This window comes from Toxorhynchites rutilus, chromosome 2 (genome assembly GCF_029784135.1).
Source record: "Toxorhynchites rutilus septentrionalis strain SRP chromosome 2, ASM2978413v1, whole genome shotgun sequence".
Classification (NCBI taxonomy): Eukaryota; Metazoa; Arthropoda; class Insecta; order Diptera; family Culicidae; genus Toxorhynchites; species Toxorhynchites rutilus.
This window is the reverse complement of record NC_073745.1, coordinates 138,968,677-138,984,746: the sequence shown is the minus strand read 5'-3', so window position 1 is coordinate 138,984,746 and position 16,070 is coordinate 138,968,677. Positions and strand designations below refer to the sequence as shown.

The following is a 16,070-nucleotide window of genomic DNA, read 5'->3' as shown; positions in this document are numbered from 1 at the left end:
ATTGAACCCATGAATTTGCTCATAGAAAGAAAACGTGAATGTTTGAAGGTAATGATAACAAAAAACAAATTTTAGGCGGGACGAAGTTTGCCGGGTCAGCTAGTATCTATATAAATAAAACTGATTTGATGTCCATTCCTCACGATTTAACTCAAGAACGGAGCAACGGATTTCAACAGTCAGTATCAGGTTTGATGCGTCTTAGTCTTGTTCAGGTATGTCTTAAAAAATATATATATACTACGAATATAGATCACGTACAGAAAAATAATTTCTGTGGGGACTTGAGTGTTCGAAATTATTTAAATGAAAATATAAATTGTTGATGAGACGAAGTTCGCCGGGTCAGCTAGTAACAAAAAAATTTATACATTCTATTTTGAACCATAAATCTATTCAATTTAAGTTTCTAAAGATTAATCTAAATGATGGATGATAAATAATTTATTATTCCAAGCAACCTGGAATTATATGTGAATGTAAAGCAACACGTGTATATATAGTCGTACTCATTTATATACAAGTATAGACGAATAACAGAATTAACACGCTATATTCCACATTATAACAACAAAACTTCGCTTAACATTGTACATCCTAACACACGCACGGCTGCGGAAAAAAAATCATCCACTCCCAAACGGAAGTTTTCAACCGAAAATCCTTTTCCCTCTTTCTCGCAGTAGCTGGCTTAAACTTGTCTCATTTGAATAATGGACCCTTGGGGTTCGTCAACCGCTGCTGATGCTTCTGAGTGGAAATTCTAAACACACCCGATTTCGCTAGTGTTTGCCTGAGCCAGATATGTGTTTAACAGGTGCAAAATCCCAACCTGTAGGCACTGAATGTAGATTACGATTTGGAAGGACTTTAATGCGATAACATGCGCCATTTGTGAGAGAGTGATAAACGGAAGGAAATTATGCGGAGATTAGACTGATGCAGTCGTATGTTTACTTTTTCTACATTTTTGCAGAGTTATTACTTTCCTTATAGATCATTGCGGAGGAAAGATATTTTGAATTAGCACATTAGCACATTAGCACAGGAGGTGTTGTACAAATGTTAGGATAAATTCAAAGAAGAACTTATCACTCGCAAGAAAGGCATTAGTGCGTTCATGAGACTTTTTGCGATTATTCAACCGAAAATTTTAATTCAGAAGGATGAACAAAAACTGGAACAATTTGCTCGAAAGTCGCTATCATTCTACGACGTTTTAGAGCAAGATCTTCTTATAGGAATATTCCAAGATTTCTAAGACATGTGATGGCGATTTCTTAGAAATATTGCCGAAACTACCGCTGTCTCTGGAACTATTTATACACTGCGTTTCATAACTATAGAACCACTCATTTTTCTGAGTTTCCAGAGATATGTATGAAGTCGGTTGAATTTGAGTATATAGTGTAGGACATAACAACTATCTTCATTAAAAAAACTGACCATTTGAACTTTATTATTGTGTTCAGGCGCGAAACATTCAAAAAACAAAAATTTCTAGTGTTTCATAACTATAAACCAGATGGAAAAACTCTTACTCTACTACAAAATTAGCGTCGATTTGACATGAATTACAATAAGTTTCGTATTTCGTTTCATTCGGGGTGGTTTTGACCAAGCTGCGTCATGTTGTAGTGTGTATTTCGTTCTACGCAGAGGATACTGCTCGTTTAAGCTCTTCATATTACTCATACTGCTTGTAAGGTGTTTCTACCATTCCTACGATCACTCCTCATAAGTTCTTGATAGGTTTTGATCTGGTAAACATGCTGACCAGTCCAGAATCTGAAGCCCCTGTTCAGTATACCATGCCTTGACTTCCCGGATGTTAAGAATTGATGCCAAATTACCCAATTATCAAGGTGTTTTTGATGCGAAAACAACAGTAAATGATTCTAAAGTACTTCATTGTGCCAATGAAGTATACTGACTGTACATTGGTGTTGATGAAAAGCTATCTGAACCAGGCCGCTTTGAAAATATTCTCCTCAAGCCTTAAAACTGGCGGCAGTTTGATGGTTGCAAAATTACAAGCTGAAAAACTAAATAACACGTTCCGTAAGTCCTTCCACTGTGAAGAAATTCTATTCAAGTTGGATTTCTTTTTATCAAAGAAGTTCTCATAAAAAGTGAAATCACATGGTATAAGTTTCCACATTAGTTTTTGGACTCGCAGCTTTGGAGATACGATTTTTATGGTTTGGGGAGAATTTTCTCAAAAAAGGCCTGGTTTAGGGGCTTACCATCAACACGAATGAACAGTCAGAAGTGCAAAGAAGTACTTCAGAATCATTTACTGTTGTTTTTTTCATCAAAAACAATGTGATAATTGGGTAGTTTGGCATCAATTCATAAAATCCGAAAGTCGTGGCATGGTTTGATAAATAAGGGCTTCAGATTCTGGACAGGTCAGCTAGTTTACAAGTATTTACAAGTATTCTATCAAGAACTTATTAGGAGTGATCGTACGAATAGTAGATGCAGGTTACAAGCAATATGAGTGATTTGAAGAGCTTAAACGAGCAGTATCCTCTGCGTAGAACGAAATACACACTACAACATGACGCAGCTTGGTCAAATACACCCCGAATGGGTTATTTGAACTTATTGAGAACTAAATATGACCTACGAATTAGAAACTTGTAATTGTAATTCATGTGAAATTGACGTTTATTTTGTAAAGGAGTGAGAATTTTTCCATCTGGTTCTATACTTATGAAAAACTGAAATTTTTGTTTTTTGAATGTTTCGCACCTGAACACAACAATAAAGTTCAAATGGCCAGTATTTCAAATGAAGATAGTTGTTATATCCTACACTGTATACTTCCATTCAACCGACTTCTTACATATCTCTCGAAACTTAGAAAAAATTAGTGATTCTACACTGTCCATGTTTGTATAGGAGACGTAAATGACAAAATGAACAAAATCGACTTTTTCGCTGTTTCGCATTCTACACAATGTAATACGTTTGCTGAACATGCAAACAAACATTTTTTGTTCGAAAACATTTGGGCAATTTCGAAAAAACGTTTTCGAAAAATCACTGTTTGTCCGCATAACAGACGTAGTTCCATACAGCTTTCATACATCGTTCAAAAATCAACAATTGTCAGTATTATGTGCTATAAGCTAAATCTACATTTGAATCACATTCCAAACATGTCTGTCACGATATTGTTTTATAACTTAGTGTTTCCTAATAGATTAATATAAGAAACCATTGAAACGCTGCTATAATTACTATTTTCTGTACACGATGAACAAAGAGAAGCAATTGTGTTTTTCAATCTTATAATTACCTAAATTTCTGCATTTGAATCTTCAAGTAGATAATGAAACAATCAGATCAGTAGTAATATAAAATAATATTGGTTCTTAACATTATAACTCCTCGGATTCAACATTGAATTATTCCACATAGTCAGCATTTACTCATACCGTTGGAGTTAGTCACCACACCATCTTTATGCGATTGATCGTGATATCGATAAATCATGTTGCTAAAATTACCAACATTGCAGATTGCCTTCACAAAATTTAATTAATTGAGAAAACACGAACCTGCTGTTCTTATCATATCCCAGAGTATTCTTCAGGGAAGAAAGACCTATCATAGACTCGCAACAAATCAAGAACATCTTTTCCAGACATTTCACTAAATTTCTTCCAAACCTTTTCGATTTTATCCGATAACAGCTGAAACTACCGACGGAGACGTTTTGACTATTATCAGAATTGTAAAAACTAACGCTACAAACAGAGCAACCTGGTGATTACGTCTAACTATGCGGAGAAATGTTCATTGACACGATTAATTGTCCGCATAAATAGACGCAAGCGTTTTCCAAATGGAAAAAATATGTTTTAATCCGCAAAATCACCTAGGCCCTCTTTTTGCCGATAATATCCATCAACTGGACAGATCATTTCATCGGAAATTTGCATGGTTATGCTTGTAGGTCAAAAAACAACAAAAACGCGTTAATGGTGTTGTCGATTACGTCTCCTATGTAATCATGGGCAGTATAGTTGTGAAACGCAGTGTATTGTCATCAACTCTGATAAAACATCTTCTGAGGAGCACGTGTCTAGATTCAGTGCTCAAACGTTTCCAGAATCATAGGAGGTGTCTGCACAATGACGCAAGAAATTGTGATTCGATGAAAAAACAATAATCTGGAGTTCATCGTTGACGCACATCATTCATACGACTCTCTCCATATTGTTCTTCAATAGCACTAACATTCCCAACGATCGCCCTCTCATCGTAGTATTACTTGCATCATTTTTAGTATTACTTAGTTTAGATTTCTATACCAAACCAAAATCAGACGTATAAAACAAAGAAGTGCGCTCGATGGATATTACGTGTATCGTATGATGCCATTATGTCATTATCGTGAGCTGTGCCAACAATTCATGGTCGACACGCGAAGGTAGAGAGCGAACGATTGCGACTTCTGCGACTTAATCAATATAAGTGGAGTGAGGAAGAATACATTCACCTGGGAAACGCTATCATGAGCAACGCCGACACAGCGTCAGAGTCAAAATTATCCGAACGGATTGCAATTTTGCATTCTGAAATCCGTTCAACTCAAGCCCAACCGAGTTGTACAAATGTGTCAACCTTGCGACGCAATTCGACATAGACAACATTGAGCTCCGTGTTCCATTTCTGTGAAACAGAAATGTAAAATGGATATTCAAAAGGAATAAAGACACTTTTAAAACAAATTTGTTAATGAAAATTATCCTACATATCAAACATGTGTTCGATGTGAAAAAGAAACACATTCTTTGCAATTGTGGAAAAATCTTGAACGAAAGTTTTGTCAGACGATAATGTTATTATGTTATGGATAAAGTTTGGGTGGAAATGCAAGGAAATTATAAACTAAAAAGTTATGTTAGGGTCAGGGCTATGTCTTCTATGTATTTAAATGATATCGAGTGATCGTGAAATTCGATCGAGTTTCAAACCAATCGGATTCCGGAATATGAATAACTATTCGATACTGTTATGCGGTAATTCGAAACTTCTATCGCCTTCCATGGTAGATGGCATATGTACAAAGCATCTTCCTAGAGATTTCACCAACAACACGATCGCAAGCGCAGGAGGGGATCTAATATATCAACGAATAAATACTGATAATGTCATTCACAAATATTAACAACGCAGACATTGAAATTGAAAATCGTTTAGTAGTATTCGCCTCAGCTGAGCAAAGAGCAATTATTACAATTGCAAGTCCGTGGATACAGGAAGCAATGCGGCTGTGTGATACTCCTCGACAACAACGAAGTAATGCAGTTCCAAATAAAAACGATACATCAGCTCTAATGTTGTCTGGCGTATCTTTGGTTTCCCAATTCGCGAACGAGACCTAGCAGTTATAAATTTAGCCATGCATATCGAAAAAGAGAAACGCGTATTTTCCTCCAACGAAACAGCATTTGAACGAAATGAATATTAATTTTCTTTATTTCATATACGTATTATAAACATATTATTTTTTTTTCTCGTTACATTTAACTTTTGAGAGATCAAACATATCAGTTACGTTAATGAAATACATTGCATCAAGAAACATCATACCAACTTCCGTTCAAATCGTATCATTCGTTCTTTTTATCGATGATTAATTTTACAGATCGTTAAAACATTCAAACACGCTTAAAATACATTAGGTATGTTTTTTTTTTCAAAACCCAAAATATTCTCCAGAAGTAATTCATATGGCAGAACAACGTATGCCGGGTACGCTAGTTTAAAATAAAAATTTCCTTTTTTCGTATAAAATTTGTGTTCTACGTAATAGAGTATCACATTTTCGGAAAGTGGTGAACTTTGAACGACAATTCCATCTGACATTGATCTTATATTACTGAAAAAGATTCAGCGGAAATGCTAGGAAAGTTAGATGAAAATAGTTGAGTAAGGAGTTACTACTGGACTACATTTTCTAAGTATTTAAGTAACATCATGTAGTCATTTTCATTCAAATTTCAACAACTTAAAACTGCCTTCGGACCTGCTATTTTAAGAGTGAATTGCTTCACAAAGCGGTGTTGCCACATTTGCATATGTCGATTGGAGTTGAGTCGAATAGATTTGCAAAATCCGTTCGAACCCTAAGTTCGATCGGATTCCGGAATATGGATGAATAATGTTGCTTCAATCAATGCCCGAAAAGTACATTCATGATATGTTTGTAATTGATTTCGATAAAGTGTTTGTTGTTTAATACAGCACAAGTTGTAATAAGTTTTAATTTAGACGTCCTAAAAAATATTCCTAGTATTTCTGTTATACAGTAAGTAAAGTACAGAATGATCGGAATTATTTTGGGGGAGCACAATCAAAAGATATCCATTTTTCTCAACGTTGGCATCAGGGTTGCCAATCATCATTTTCAAAAATCAGGAAAAATGAAAATAAAAATCAGGAAGAAATCAGGATAGCTTATATTGGGTTGTCCGGAAAGTTCTTGTGGATATTTGGAAAAACAAAAACATCGTTTTTCGCACATACTGGCTGACCCAGCGAACTTCGTCCACCCAAAATTGATTTTTTGATACGAATACACGTTTTCTTACTGAGCGAACGTTCGAGAGTTCAATCGCAGAACTTTTCATTGATTGAACTTATAATTGGCCCTTCAAAATTCCCTTATACTATAAATTTCTCAGTGCTTCTACCAAAGCTCGTCATTATAATATTTTATTTTCAAAGCGCATTATTCCACCTGAGAATCCATTAACATTTTCGCTTCACACCAACATTCTTTCCGTATATATTTCTATATTCAGTACTTTCGTATAATTGATCCATAGGCAGAAACGAATGCAACAAAATAAAGACGGCTCAAATCGAACGATTCCTTCCTCGGATTTTCCGCTTAAGCAACACATTTGGCGATCTATTTTCAATTACATGGATAGATAGATAGAAGATAAAGGAGTACAAAGACAAGTACAACAAAATAAAGATGGCTAAAACCGGAAGATTCCGTCCCCGGGTTTCGTGCTTAGCAACACAATTGGCGAATCATTTTTATTTATATAGATATTCAATTTTCTCCTATATTCTACATTCTTATTATTTTGTCCTAGAATCTTTTGCCATTTTTCACGCAGCTTAAAAATTATTTCCTCTCAGAAAATGTTTGTTTTCTCGTATTTTTTATGCTGGCTATAGAGTTGATGTTTTTGCCATTGAGAGAATTTTGCAGGGATCTTCTGATCATATTTTTTTCCAAAAACCTACAAATTGCAGAGAAATCAATATTCCGTTTTTCTTTGAATTCATCATCCATACTTCGGAATGAATCTTTGCTCACCAAATAAGGAAAGTATATCAGCAGTGGAGAAAATAGTTATATTTTTTCAAATATTGATGTTATTCGATTCGATTAGCGCGAAGTCTGAAAAATTAAGTGATTTTTGATATGCTGTAACTTCGTGAAAAATCAACGTATATCGATGGGATGTGCATCATTTTAAAGCTACTACTTTCAAATATTAGAATATTTTACGTACATATTTTTATCATGGTGTGTGCAGTCAACAATATCGGGAAGAAATGAAAAATCGATTTAGCGGATAATGAAAATCCAACGTGCCCCACAGTTTTATTTTAGTTTTATCAATGTCTTTGATTAATGAAAGAAAGGGTATGATAATCGCTAACTGCTACTTGCCTAATTATTTTCTAACTTTTAGTACATTATCTGTATTATTATCATGTTTAAACACAAAGAGACCGTTTAACATAAAAAGGTTTTTTTTCACTTATTTTATTTTCTAGTTTTTAGTACATTATTTGTATCATTAGCATATTACTCTATAATGAAACAATTCAACTTTTTTTAAATTTTTTATTTCTTACCTAATTTTCCTAGGAATATTTTCATGATGCACTGTATTCTATTAGTCAAATCATTTCATCATTTCAAATCATACATGGTACCTACCCCACAGACATTACTATATATAGTATATATAGTAAAGGGTGTGTCACATCAAATTGCATCACGGAAAAAACGCTGTAGAAATTTAATTTTTAGGAATTATATCTTCAGCTTTCGCTTATAATCAGATAAGAGTGTATAGATCACGTTGGCCATGCTTCACTGTCAATTTTTCGTAAATTTGGAAAAATGTCGTCGAACAAAAAAGAGCGTCGTGAATTAATCCTGCGCACTCATTTCGAGAACCCGGAGTTGTCACATCGGGACATCGGTAAGATGCTGGGAATCGTCCAATCCACGGTCAGCAGAGTACTAAAACGATACTTCGAGAACCTAACCATCGACCGGAAGGTGAAGAACGGGAAAAATGGATGCTCCGTCTGTGAAAAAGATCACAAGCGCGTAGTTAAGCAGTTTAGACGTGATCCGAGAAGTTCGGTCCGGGATGTCGCCAATAAGCTGAATTTGTCAAGTTCATTCGTCCAGCGGACCAAGCAGCGGGAGGACCTGCGTACATACAAGGTTCAGAAGGCTACTAACCGCGACGAAAGGCAAAACATGGTGGGGAAGACGCGAGCCCGGAAGCTGTACACCGAAATGCTGACGAAGCCGCATTGCCTGGTAATGGACGACGAAACCTACGTCAAAGCGGACTTTCGTCAGCTGCCGGACCTGTTGTTCTTCTCCGCAGAGGACAAATTCAGCGTTCCGGAGGAGATTCGCAAGTAGAAACTATCCAAGTTTGCCAAAAAGTGCATGGTGTGGCAAGCGATCTGCTCTTGCGGAAAGCGGAGCGCCCCCTTCGTGATGACCGGCACGGTAAACGGGCAGGTTTACCTTAAGGAGTGCCTACAGAAGCGCTTACTACCACTATTGAAGCAGCACGAGGGCCCGACCATCTTCTGGCCGGATCTCGCTTCGTGCCACTATTCAAAGGACGTGTTGGAGTGGTACGAAGCCAACGGGGTCACCTTCGTGCCAAAGGAAATGAACCCGCCCAACGCGCCGGAGCTTCGCCCAATAGAGAAATGTTGGGCGATTAAGAAGCAGGCCCTCCGGAAGAACCCAAAAGTTGTCAAATCGGAGGCGGACTTCAAGAGAAAATGGATTTCTGTTCAAAAAAAACTACAACCTGACGTTGTACAGAACCTTATGAACGGGGTAAAGAGGAAGGTGCGAGCATACGGGCTTGGGCTCGAAGTATGAATAAAAAGAAAATGCCAAAAGTTGTTTAATAGCTTTTATTTTACTGTCTAAAATTTTCAAAAGGAACGGTCTACTGGGCGAATTTCTACAGCGTTTTTTCCGTGATGCAATTTGATGTGACACACCCTTTAATATATAGAAATCCATCGAGTTACGGTCTGATGAGATACAGAACATCGAGTTAGGAAGAGTTTACTGTACATACAAACAGGTCAAGCTGAATGAAACCATTTAATCATTTTGGATTTGATTTTTTTTATAAATAACAATGTTCTACTAGTTAAGCCCTTTTATTTGGTACTCATATTGATGAGGTTTTTAAAAAAATATATATATTAACTCTTTGTGGTCGCTTGTCTGCTCTCAGCCACCACAGCAAGAAACCGTGCTAATCTTATTTTTTACTCAACTAAGTATCAGTTTATGTTTTTCCTAAACGAGGCTCGATGTCTAGTGAACCTTTTCACGAATCAATACGGTGCTCCTATAAGTAACAGATAACGGTACTCAATATTAATCAAAGTAGTCACCCACACAAAACAACGCACAGTGCGTTGAATTCATAGAAATGTGTGACAAAAATCATTACAGCAGAATTTAGATATTATAACACTTTGGTGTGATGGAAAAAATTGTTAATGAGTATCAGAACTACTGTTAGCATAAATGTCTCATGTTATTTGAATAATCGTAAAAGTGTGTCAAGCGACAAAATCTTTGTTCGTCTCATATGAAAAGTTCTGATTATTTCGGACACCCAGAAATCATTATTTGAGTAAGTACTGGTTTAAATTATGTTGAAGTAGTTGTTTTTAAAGAACAGAATAATTGTTTGCATAAGTGTCTTATGTCATTTGAATAATATCATGTAAAAAAATCTTTGTTTGTTAAAAGTGAAAAGTGCTGATCTTTCCGGATACACATTTCTGGCATTGATTACACATTTATTACATTAATGGCAAAAGTGTCTCATATTCAACGTATAATAAAAATATAATTATGTATTGATTATACTTCATATGATTACCTCTTGGAGACTGTTTCGAAAGATTTCACACGAAGACAAATTAGAAAATGTAATTTTTATATAAAAAACATTACATTGATATACATTATTAGGTTAATACATATATATGGTACACAAAAAAAATTTAAAAAATGTTTTTTTTTTCATTATCTTGCATGTATCACTGCTTTCTCAAGGAAAAATAATTCCGACCAGTACGACACCCATGTCCAAATTTAATACGACCGCAAAGGGTTAAACCATTTTGTGGTGGCAGTAATTTTTTTTATGAATAAATGCGATCTACTAAACAAGCCCTTTCATTTGATACCTATATTGATTCTGAGAAAATATGGGATCTGCCATTTTGTAGCCATTTTGGATATTTGAAAAAATATATACAGCGCGGACTCGATTATATACAGTTTTTGATTTCTTTTCACTGTATATAATCAAATCCTGTATATAATCGAGTCAAACAATTTTTTTTATTTGTTTATTGCATGTATTTTTCAGTTTTTGAAAATAGAAGAGGAAACTTTTGATTCATCCCCTAAAGGAAGAAAACAACTTTCTCACATGAAAAAAATAAATTTATCCAGATTCTCTCAGGAGGTGATAGATGAATATGATGATGAAAAAAATCCTGGTGAAAATTAAAGCAAAATCTTCAAAAATCGCTATTTTTACCCCACTGTACATGTAATAGCCACTTAAAATTCACCTTAACGTTGAAAAGTTACATTTCTTCTTGAAATAAGCCATATTTGAAACATGGAAAAAATATTTTTTGCACAAACTGTATATAATCGAGTTCAAAATTGTATATAATCGAATCACATATAATCGAGTTCGACCTGTATATGACGCCATTTTGTGGTGGTGGCCATTTTGGATTTGCATTTTTCATAAATAAATGTGTTCCACTAATCAAGCCCTTTCATTTGATACCCATATAGATGAGGTTTTGAGAAAATATGCAATCCGCCATTTTGTAGCGTCCGTCATCTTGGATTTTCAAGATCATGAAATACGCAGTTTAATAGTGACTGCAGGGATAAAGGTGTGTTCCAAATTTCAGATCAATCGGTCAACAGGAAGGGGATCAAATTTTTATTAATGTAGGACAGACATGTTACAAAGACACAAATAGGGCAAGCTAAATAAAACCGTTTAAAAGCATTTAAATTTTTTGCATCGTTTGAAAAAAAAGGGCCAAAAATATTATTTTTATAGTGCTTTACAGGAATATTTTTAACCTAGTGTACTCCCTAAACAATTGTGAACGTTTCATATTGATACGTTCAGCCGTTTTTTTCTAGTCGATTTTTCAAACTCTGGAGTAAATTAGAGGGGCATTTAATCGCAAATCGTATCATAACTAAAAAATCCTACGCGACTTTTAGAATGAACGATTCGGAACTTTCGTTTTTATGATATACTAGCTGACCCAGCAAACTTCGTCTCGCCCAAAATTTATTTTTCGTTATCACATCCACGTTTTCTTACTAAGCGCTGTTCATGGGTCCAATCGCAGAATTATTCATTGATTGATCTTCAAATCTACCCTTTAAAATTACCGTTTACTAAAAAATTATTTGTACTTCTACCAAAACTCGACATTATAATATCCGATTATTTTCAGACACAATTCTCGTTCAAGATTTTTCAACCACTTGCAAATAACATGTTTCTCCGTTACGTAGCCTAGCAAATTTGGTTTTATTTGCTTGATTAATTCTCGAGTTATGCAGAAATTTGTGTTTCATTTGTATGGCAGACTCCCCCTAAGAGAGGGGGTGGAGTGTCTAACCACCATAGAATCATTTATTGCACCCTTAAACCTCCATATGCTTAATTTGGTTTCATTTGCTTGAGTAATTCTCTAGTAACGCAGAAATTTGTGCTTCATTTGTTTGGCAGACGCCACCGTACCCCCCCCCCCCCCCTTGAAGAGTATGTAAGTATCATTAGTATCATTGTCTAGGAAAGTATAACACATCAACTGAGGATCTCCCTGAGAAATAACTAGTTCAAAAGAACCAATTGTGACAAAGTTCCTGATAAAATTTCACCATTAATCCTTCGTTCCTCGAATAGAAGACACTAAATATTCTCAAACCATCCTAAATGATCCATGTATGCTCGCAAGATTCATTTATTGCATAAAGAACCCATTGTGTACAGCATCCATGAAACTATTTATTCCCTTTGTACACAAGTTCTCGATTTACTTCAATAAAATTTACTATACGGTGACACGGTTAATTCACCCTGTTTGCCCAACTTGGAAACTGCTCCCTGTGTATATGAATGAAAAGTTTCGTTACTTTCCATGTCGTACGAACGAACGAACGACATTTTGGTTCAATCAGGCAAAAATGCCCTCTGGGATTTGTTTCAATTTTGCCGCAGCATAGGGTACGAGGAAATAGAGCGCCCGGCGGTGTATCCAAAACGTGTACATATATCTCGCCTGCTGGAAGGAGCACTGCAGCAAAGGCCGTAAAAGATTCCGTTGCTATATACTGCCAGCCAGCCCCAGCAGCAGTTGTGGGGGCGGAGGTTAGCCTTCTTTCATTGAGCTCACACATTTCGCAAAGCACACGATCTGATCCCAGGCTGAGCTGCATGCTGTGCGGAGTATAACTTATTTATATGCAAATTTTTCTTGACGATGCACACATGCTGGTGCTGCTTTACTCTCATGATGTCGTTTGTGTACATATATTCTGCGCTAGGATTTTTTTTCTCATTCACTTGGATACAGTGACTAGTGTGTGCCTCGCTTTCTGACGATGCACTTCTGTGTGGCCTTTGGCCTAAGAAAAACATGTTGACCGACCGGGAACTGACTGGCAGCACAGCAATGCGATAGATCGCCATTCGCAAGACACAATTAGGGCATCGCTTAGTAGAACCAAGGGCAGCTCAGAAATGTATCCATAGCAACCTTATAAACGATGCCACTAGTAGGGGACAACTTAAAGTTGTCCACGAAGTTTGCCACATTTTGACATCAATCTTCTTATCGAAGCGTATTATTATGTAAACTGAGCAATTTCCCTACCATCCTTCTTTTCTTCCAGGTTCCCCACCTAAAGGCCTCTCGCGTCGCAGGCGAGAACAATAGCGCCACAATGGAGTTCAAGCCCTCCACAATCGCGACGATAGACAAAGGCAACCCTCCGCTGCCGGCTACCCTCCTGCATCCACCTGCCTCGCCAACGAACGTTGGATGCTGCGCGATGGGTCACCACACCCCTCCGAGGCCACCTTCGGAAATTTACTTCGAAAGCCGGGGCAAATGCTGTAAGAAACTGCTCCGATACAACGGATACCCGAACAAGGTGAGTGTTGGTTGGCAGCGACATTCGATTCCGAGTCCGTCCTGGAGGCAATTTCTCCTATCGTTCATTCGCCTTATCTCAATGGTTACCAGACTTTTCAAGGTCCGCGTTGCGTTGGGGAGCAGCGGCTCCAGCATCGCAAAATTTCGATCCAAATCCGTATTGAACATACAGTGAAAACATCCAACGTCTGGCGCTACTGGCTCCCCCCACAAACAGATTCCGAAGACGCTGAAAGGAGCTTGATAAAATAAATTTCGCGCTCATAACTCAATCCAGAATCGATAATAAAACACCAAACATACCGAACGATGGCTCTCTTCTCTTCTGGGGAATTCACTGAATGTTGGTATGATCGCCTCGCTTGCTCGCTGGTAAAATAACCATCCGCCGCGGCTGATGCTGCTTTGCATCACCTTCAAGTGTTGTGACTGGCGGCGGAGCAGCAGCAATGGTTGCCAAGATAATAAAGAAAAACTCGATGCCATCAATTCTCGAAGGAGTATCAATTTTTGATTGCTCTGCTAATAAATATTCAGCGCAATCAAGCGTTTCGCCCCCACGTGTCGGTGCTTCGTTATCCGCTCTAAGATAGGGAAAAAAAAGCCAGCAGTCGTTTCGATAGGGGGAAAAGCAGTTTCGCGTCTCTAAGTTATCCAATGTCGACGTGGAAAAGGCCGAAAGTGTTAAGTCCCAAACGGGGATGTCAAACGCGAGACGACAAATAGAAAGGGTAGCAGATAGAATCGCAAATACTGGATTGAATCAATTACACATGGGAGCATAATTCGCTTGAATTATACGTGAAGTACTTTCTTCAACTCCCGTGGTAGATCTGACAAACATACATTATGACGCTTCCGCGAAAAGAATGAATGGTTCCTTATGACGTAAGCTGGAGACATCAATAGTCTACAAACGTCACGTCTACATAATGTAACGAAATTATCCTCCCATACTCAATTCCCACATTTCATCAAATAATCCGCCAAAACAGAAATTCATCTAGAGGAAAAGATGATGATAGCCCACCTCATACCCCTACAAAGGTTTGAGCAGGACGATTTATTTTTAAACATATCAAGAAGCCAGTATTATAAAAACAAAGTCAAAGCGAACTGGCTCTGTTGCAGGCATAAATATCTATCAATAGAACATTAAAAATAGGCATAAACTGCGGAAAAACAAACAATGTTCTTATCCATATTTACATTGACATAGTCATAGTCTCAACTTCAGGCCCGAAGTTTTTTCCAAGGTATGTCAAAAAAAAATATTTCCAACCCGGGAAGATCCTTGACTGATTGGGAATTGAACCCAATATCCAAAAGTTTCAACTTAGAACATAAAAGAGATCTGCTACAATCAGAAATAATCAATATAACCATCTGATGAAAGATAAAGGGCGAACACGAAATTATTGCGACACCGAAAATGTCATGCCAATTTTCTTATAATGTTCAGATTCAAACCAAAATTTTAGGGTAGTTTTATACATATATTTACTTCAAAAGTCAAAAGAAAAGTTAATCGATGGAGCCTTGAGTGTAAATTTGAACGCATTTTCGCTTGATGCCCTCCATCAAAGTCATTACTGTGTCATCCGGTACCAGTTTCTCAGTTTTTTTTTCCATTTTCTTAACATGTCCTTCTCGTCTTTGACCGTCTTCTTGCTCTTCCGAAGTTCCCGCTTCATTATTGTCCAGTACTGCTCCACCGGGCGCAGCTCCGGACAGTTTGGCGGGTTCATGTTCTTTGGAACAAAATGGACAGAACTGGCCTCATACCACTCCAGGACACTTTTAGAATAGTGGCATGATGCCAAATCTGGCCAAAATAGCGGAGCTTCGTCGTGCTGCAGCAAGAACGGCAGAAGGCGCTTCTCGAGGCGCTCAGATTTGTAGATCTCGCCATTTACTGTCACGCCTTTGTCACGAAAGGCTCACTCCTCAGTCCGCAAGAGCAGATGGCCTGCCAAACGAGATATTTGGAGGCCAACTTCGACATTTTCTTCTTCTTAAATTTGTCGTCCACATCGAACTTGCTCTTGCCGGTGAAAAACTCCAACCCCGGAATTTGCTTAAAATCGGCTTTTATATACGTTTCGTCGTCCATCACACAGCAGCCACATTCTGTCAACATCTTCTCGTAGATCTTCCGTGCCCGAGTTTTAGCTGTCGATTGTTGCCGCTCATCGCGGTTTGGAAAGTTCTGTACCTTGTATGTATGTAGTCCAGCTCTCTTCTTTGCATTCTGGACGTAGCTCTGCGACATGCCGATCTTTTTAGCCAAATCACGGCTTGAGACGTTGGGATTTGTTTTAATCATCCGCTTCACCTTTCCCTCCGTCTTTTTGTTCTCCGGTCCCGATTTTCTTCCAGCTCCTTTGTCGTGGTCCAACGTCAACCGCTCCTGGAACCGCTTCAACACTCTGGAGACGGTTGAATGGTGAATGTTCAACATTTTTCCCAACTGCCGGTGCGACAGGTCAGGAAATTCCAGGTGTTTGGAAAGAATTTGTTCT

The 16,070-nt window shown here is 37.5% G+C and overlaps 1 protein-coding gene across 1 annotated transcript in view; it reads left to right on the top strand.

The window, feature by feature from the left end:
• LOC129769243 (uncharacterized) overlaps positions 1-16,070 on the top strand; it is a 199,795-nt gene that overhangs the window by 72,124 nt on the left and 111,601 nt on the right. Inside the window, exon 2 of the mRNA XM_055771355.1 lies at positions 13,286-13,546. Coding sequence (XP_055627330.1) covers positions 13,337-13,546 — 210 coding nt within the window. The 5' untranslated portion in view covers positions 13,286-13,336. The remainder of the gene's footprint in view (positions 1-13,285; positions 13,547-16,070) is intronic.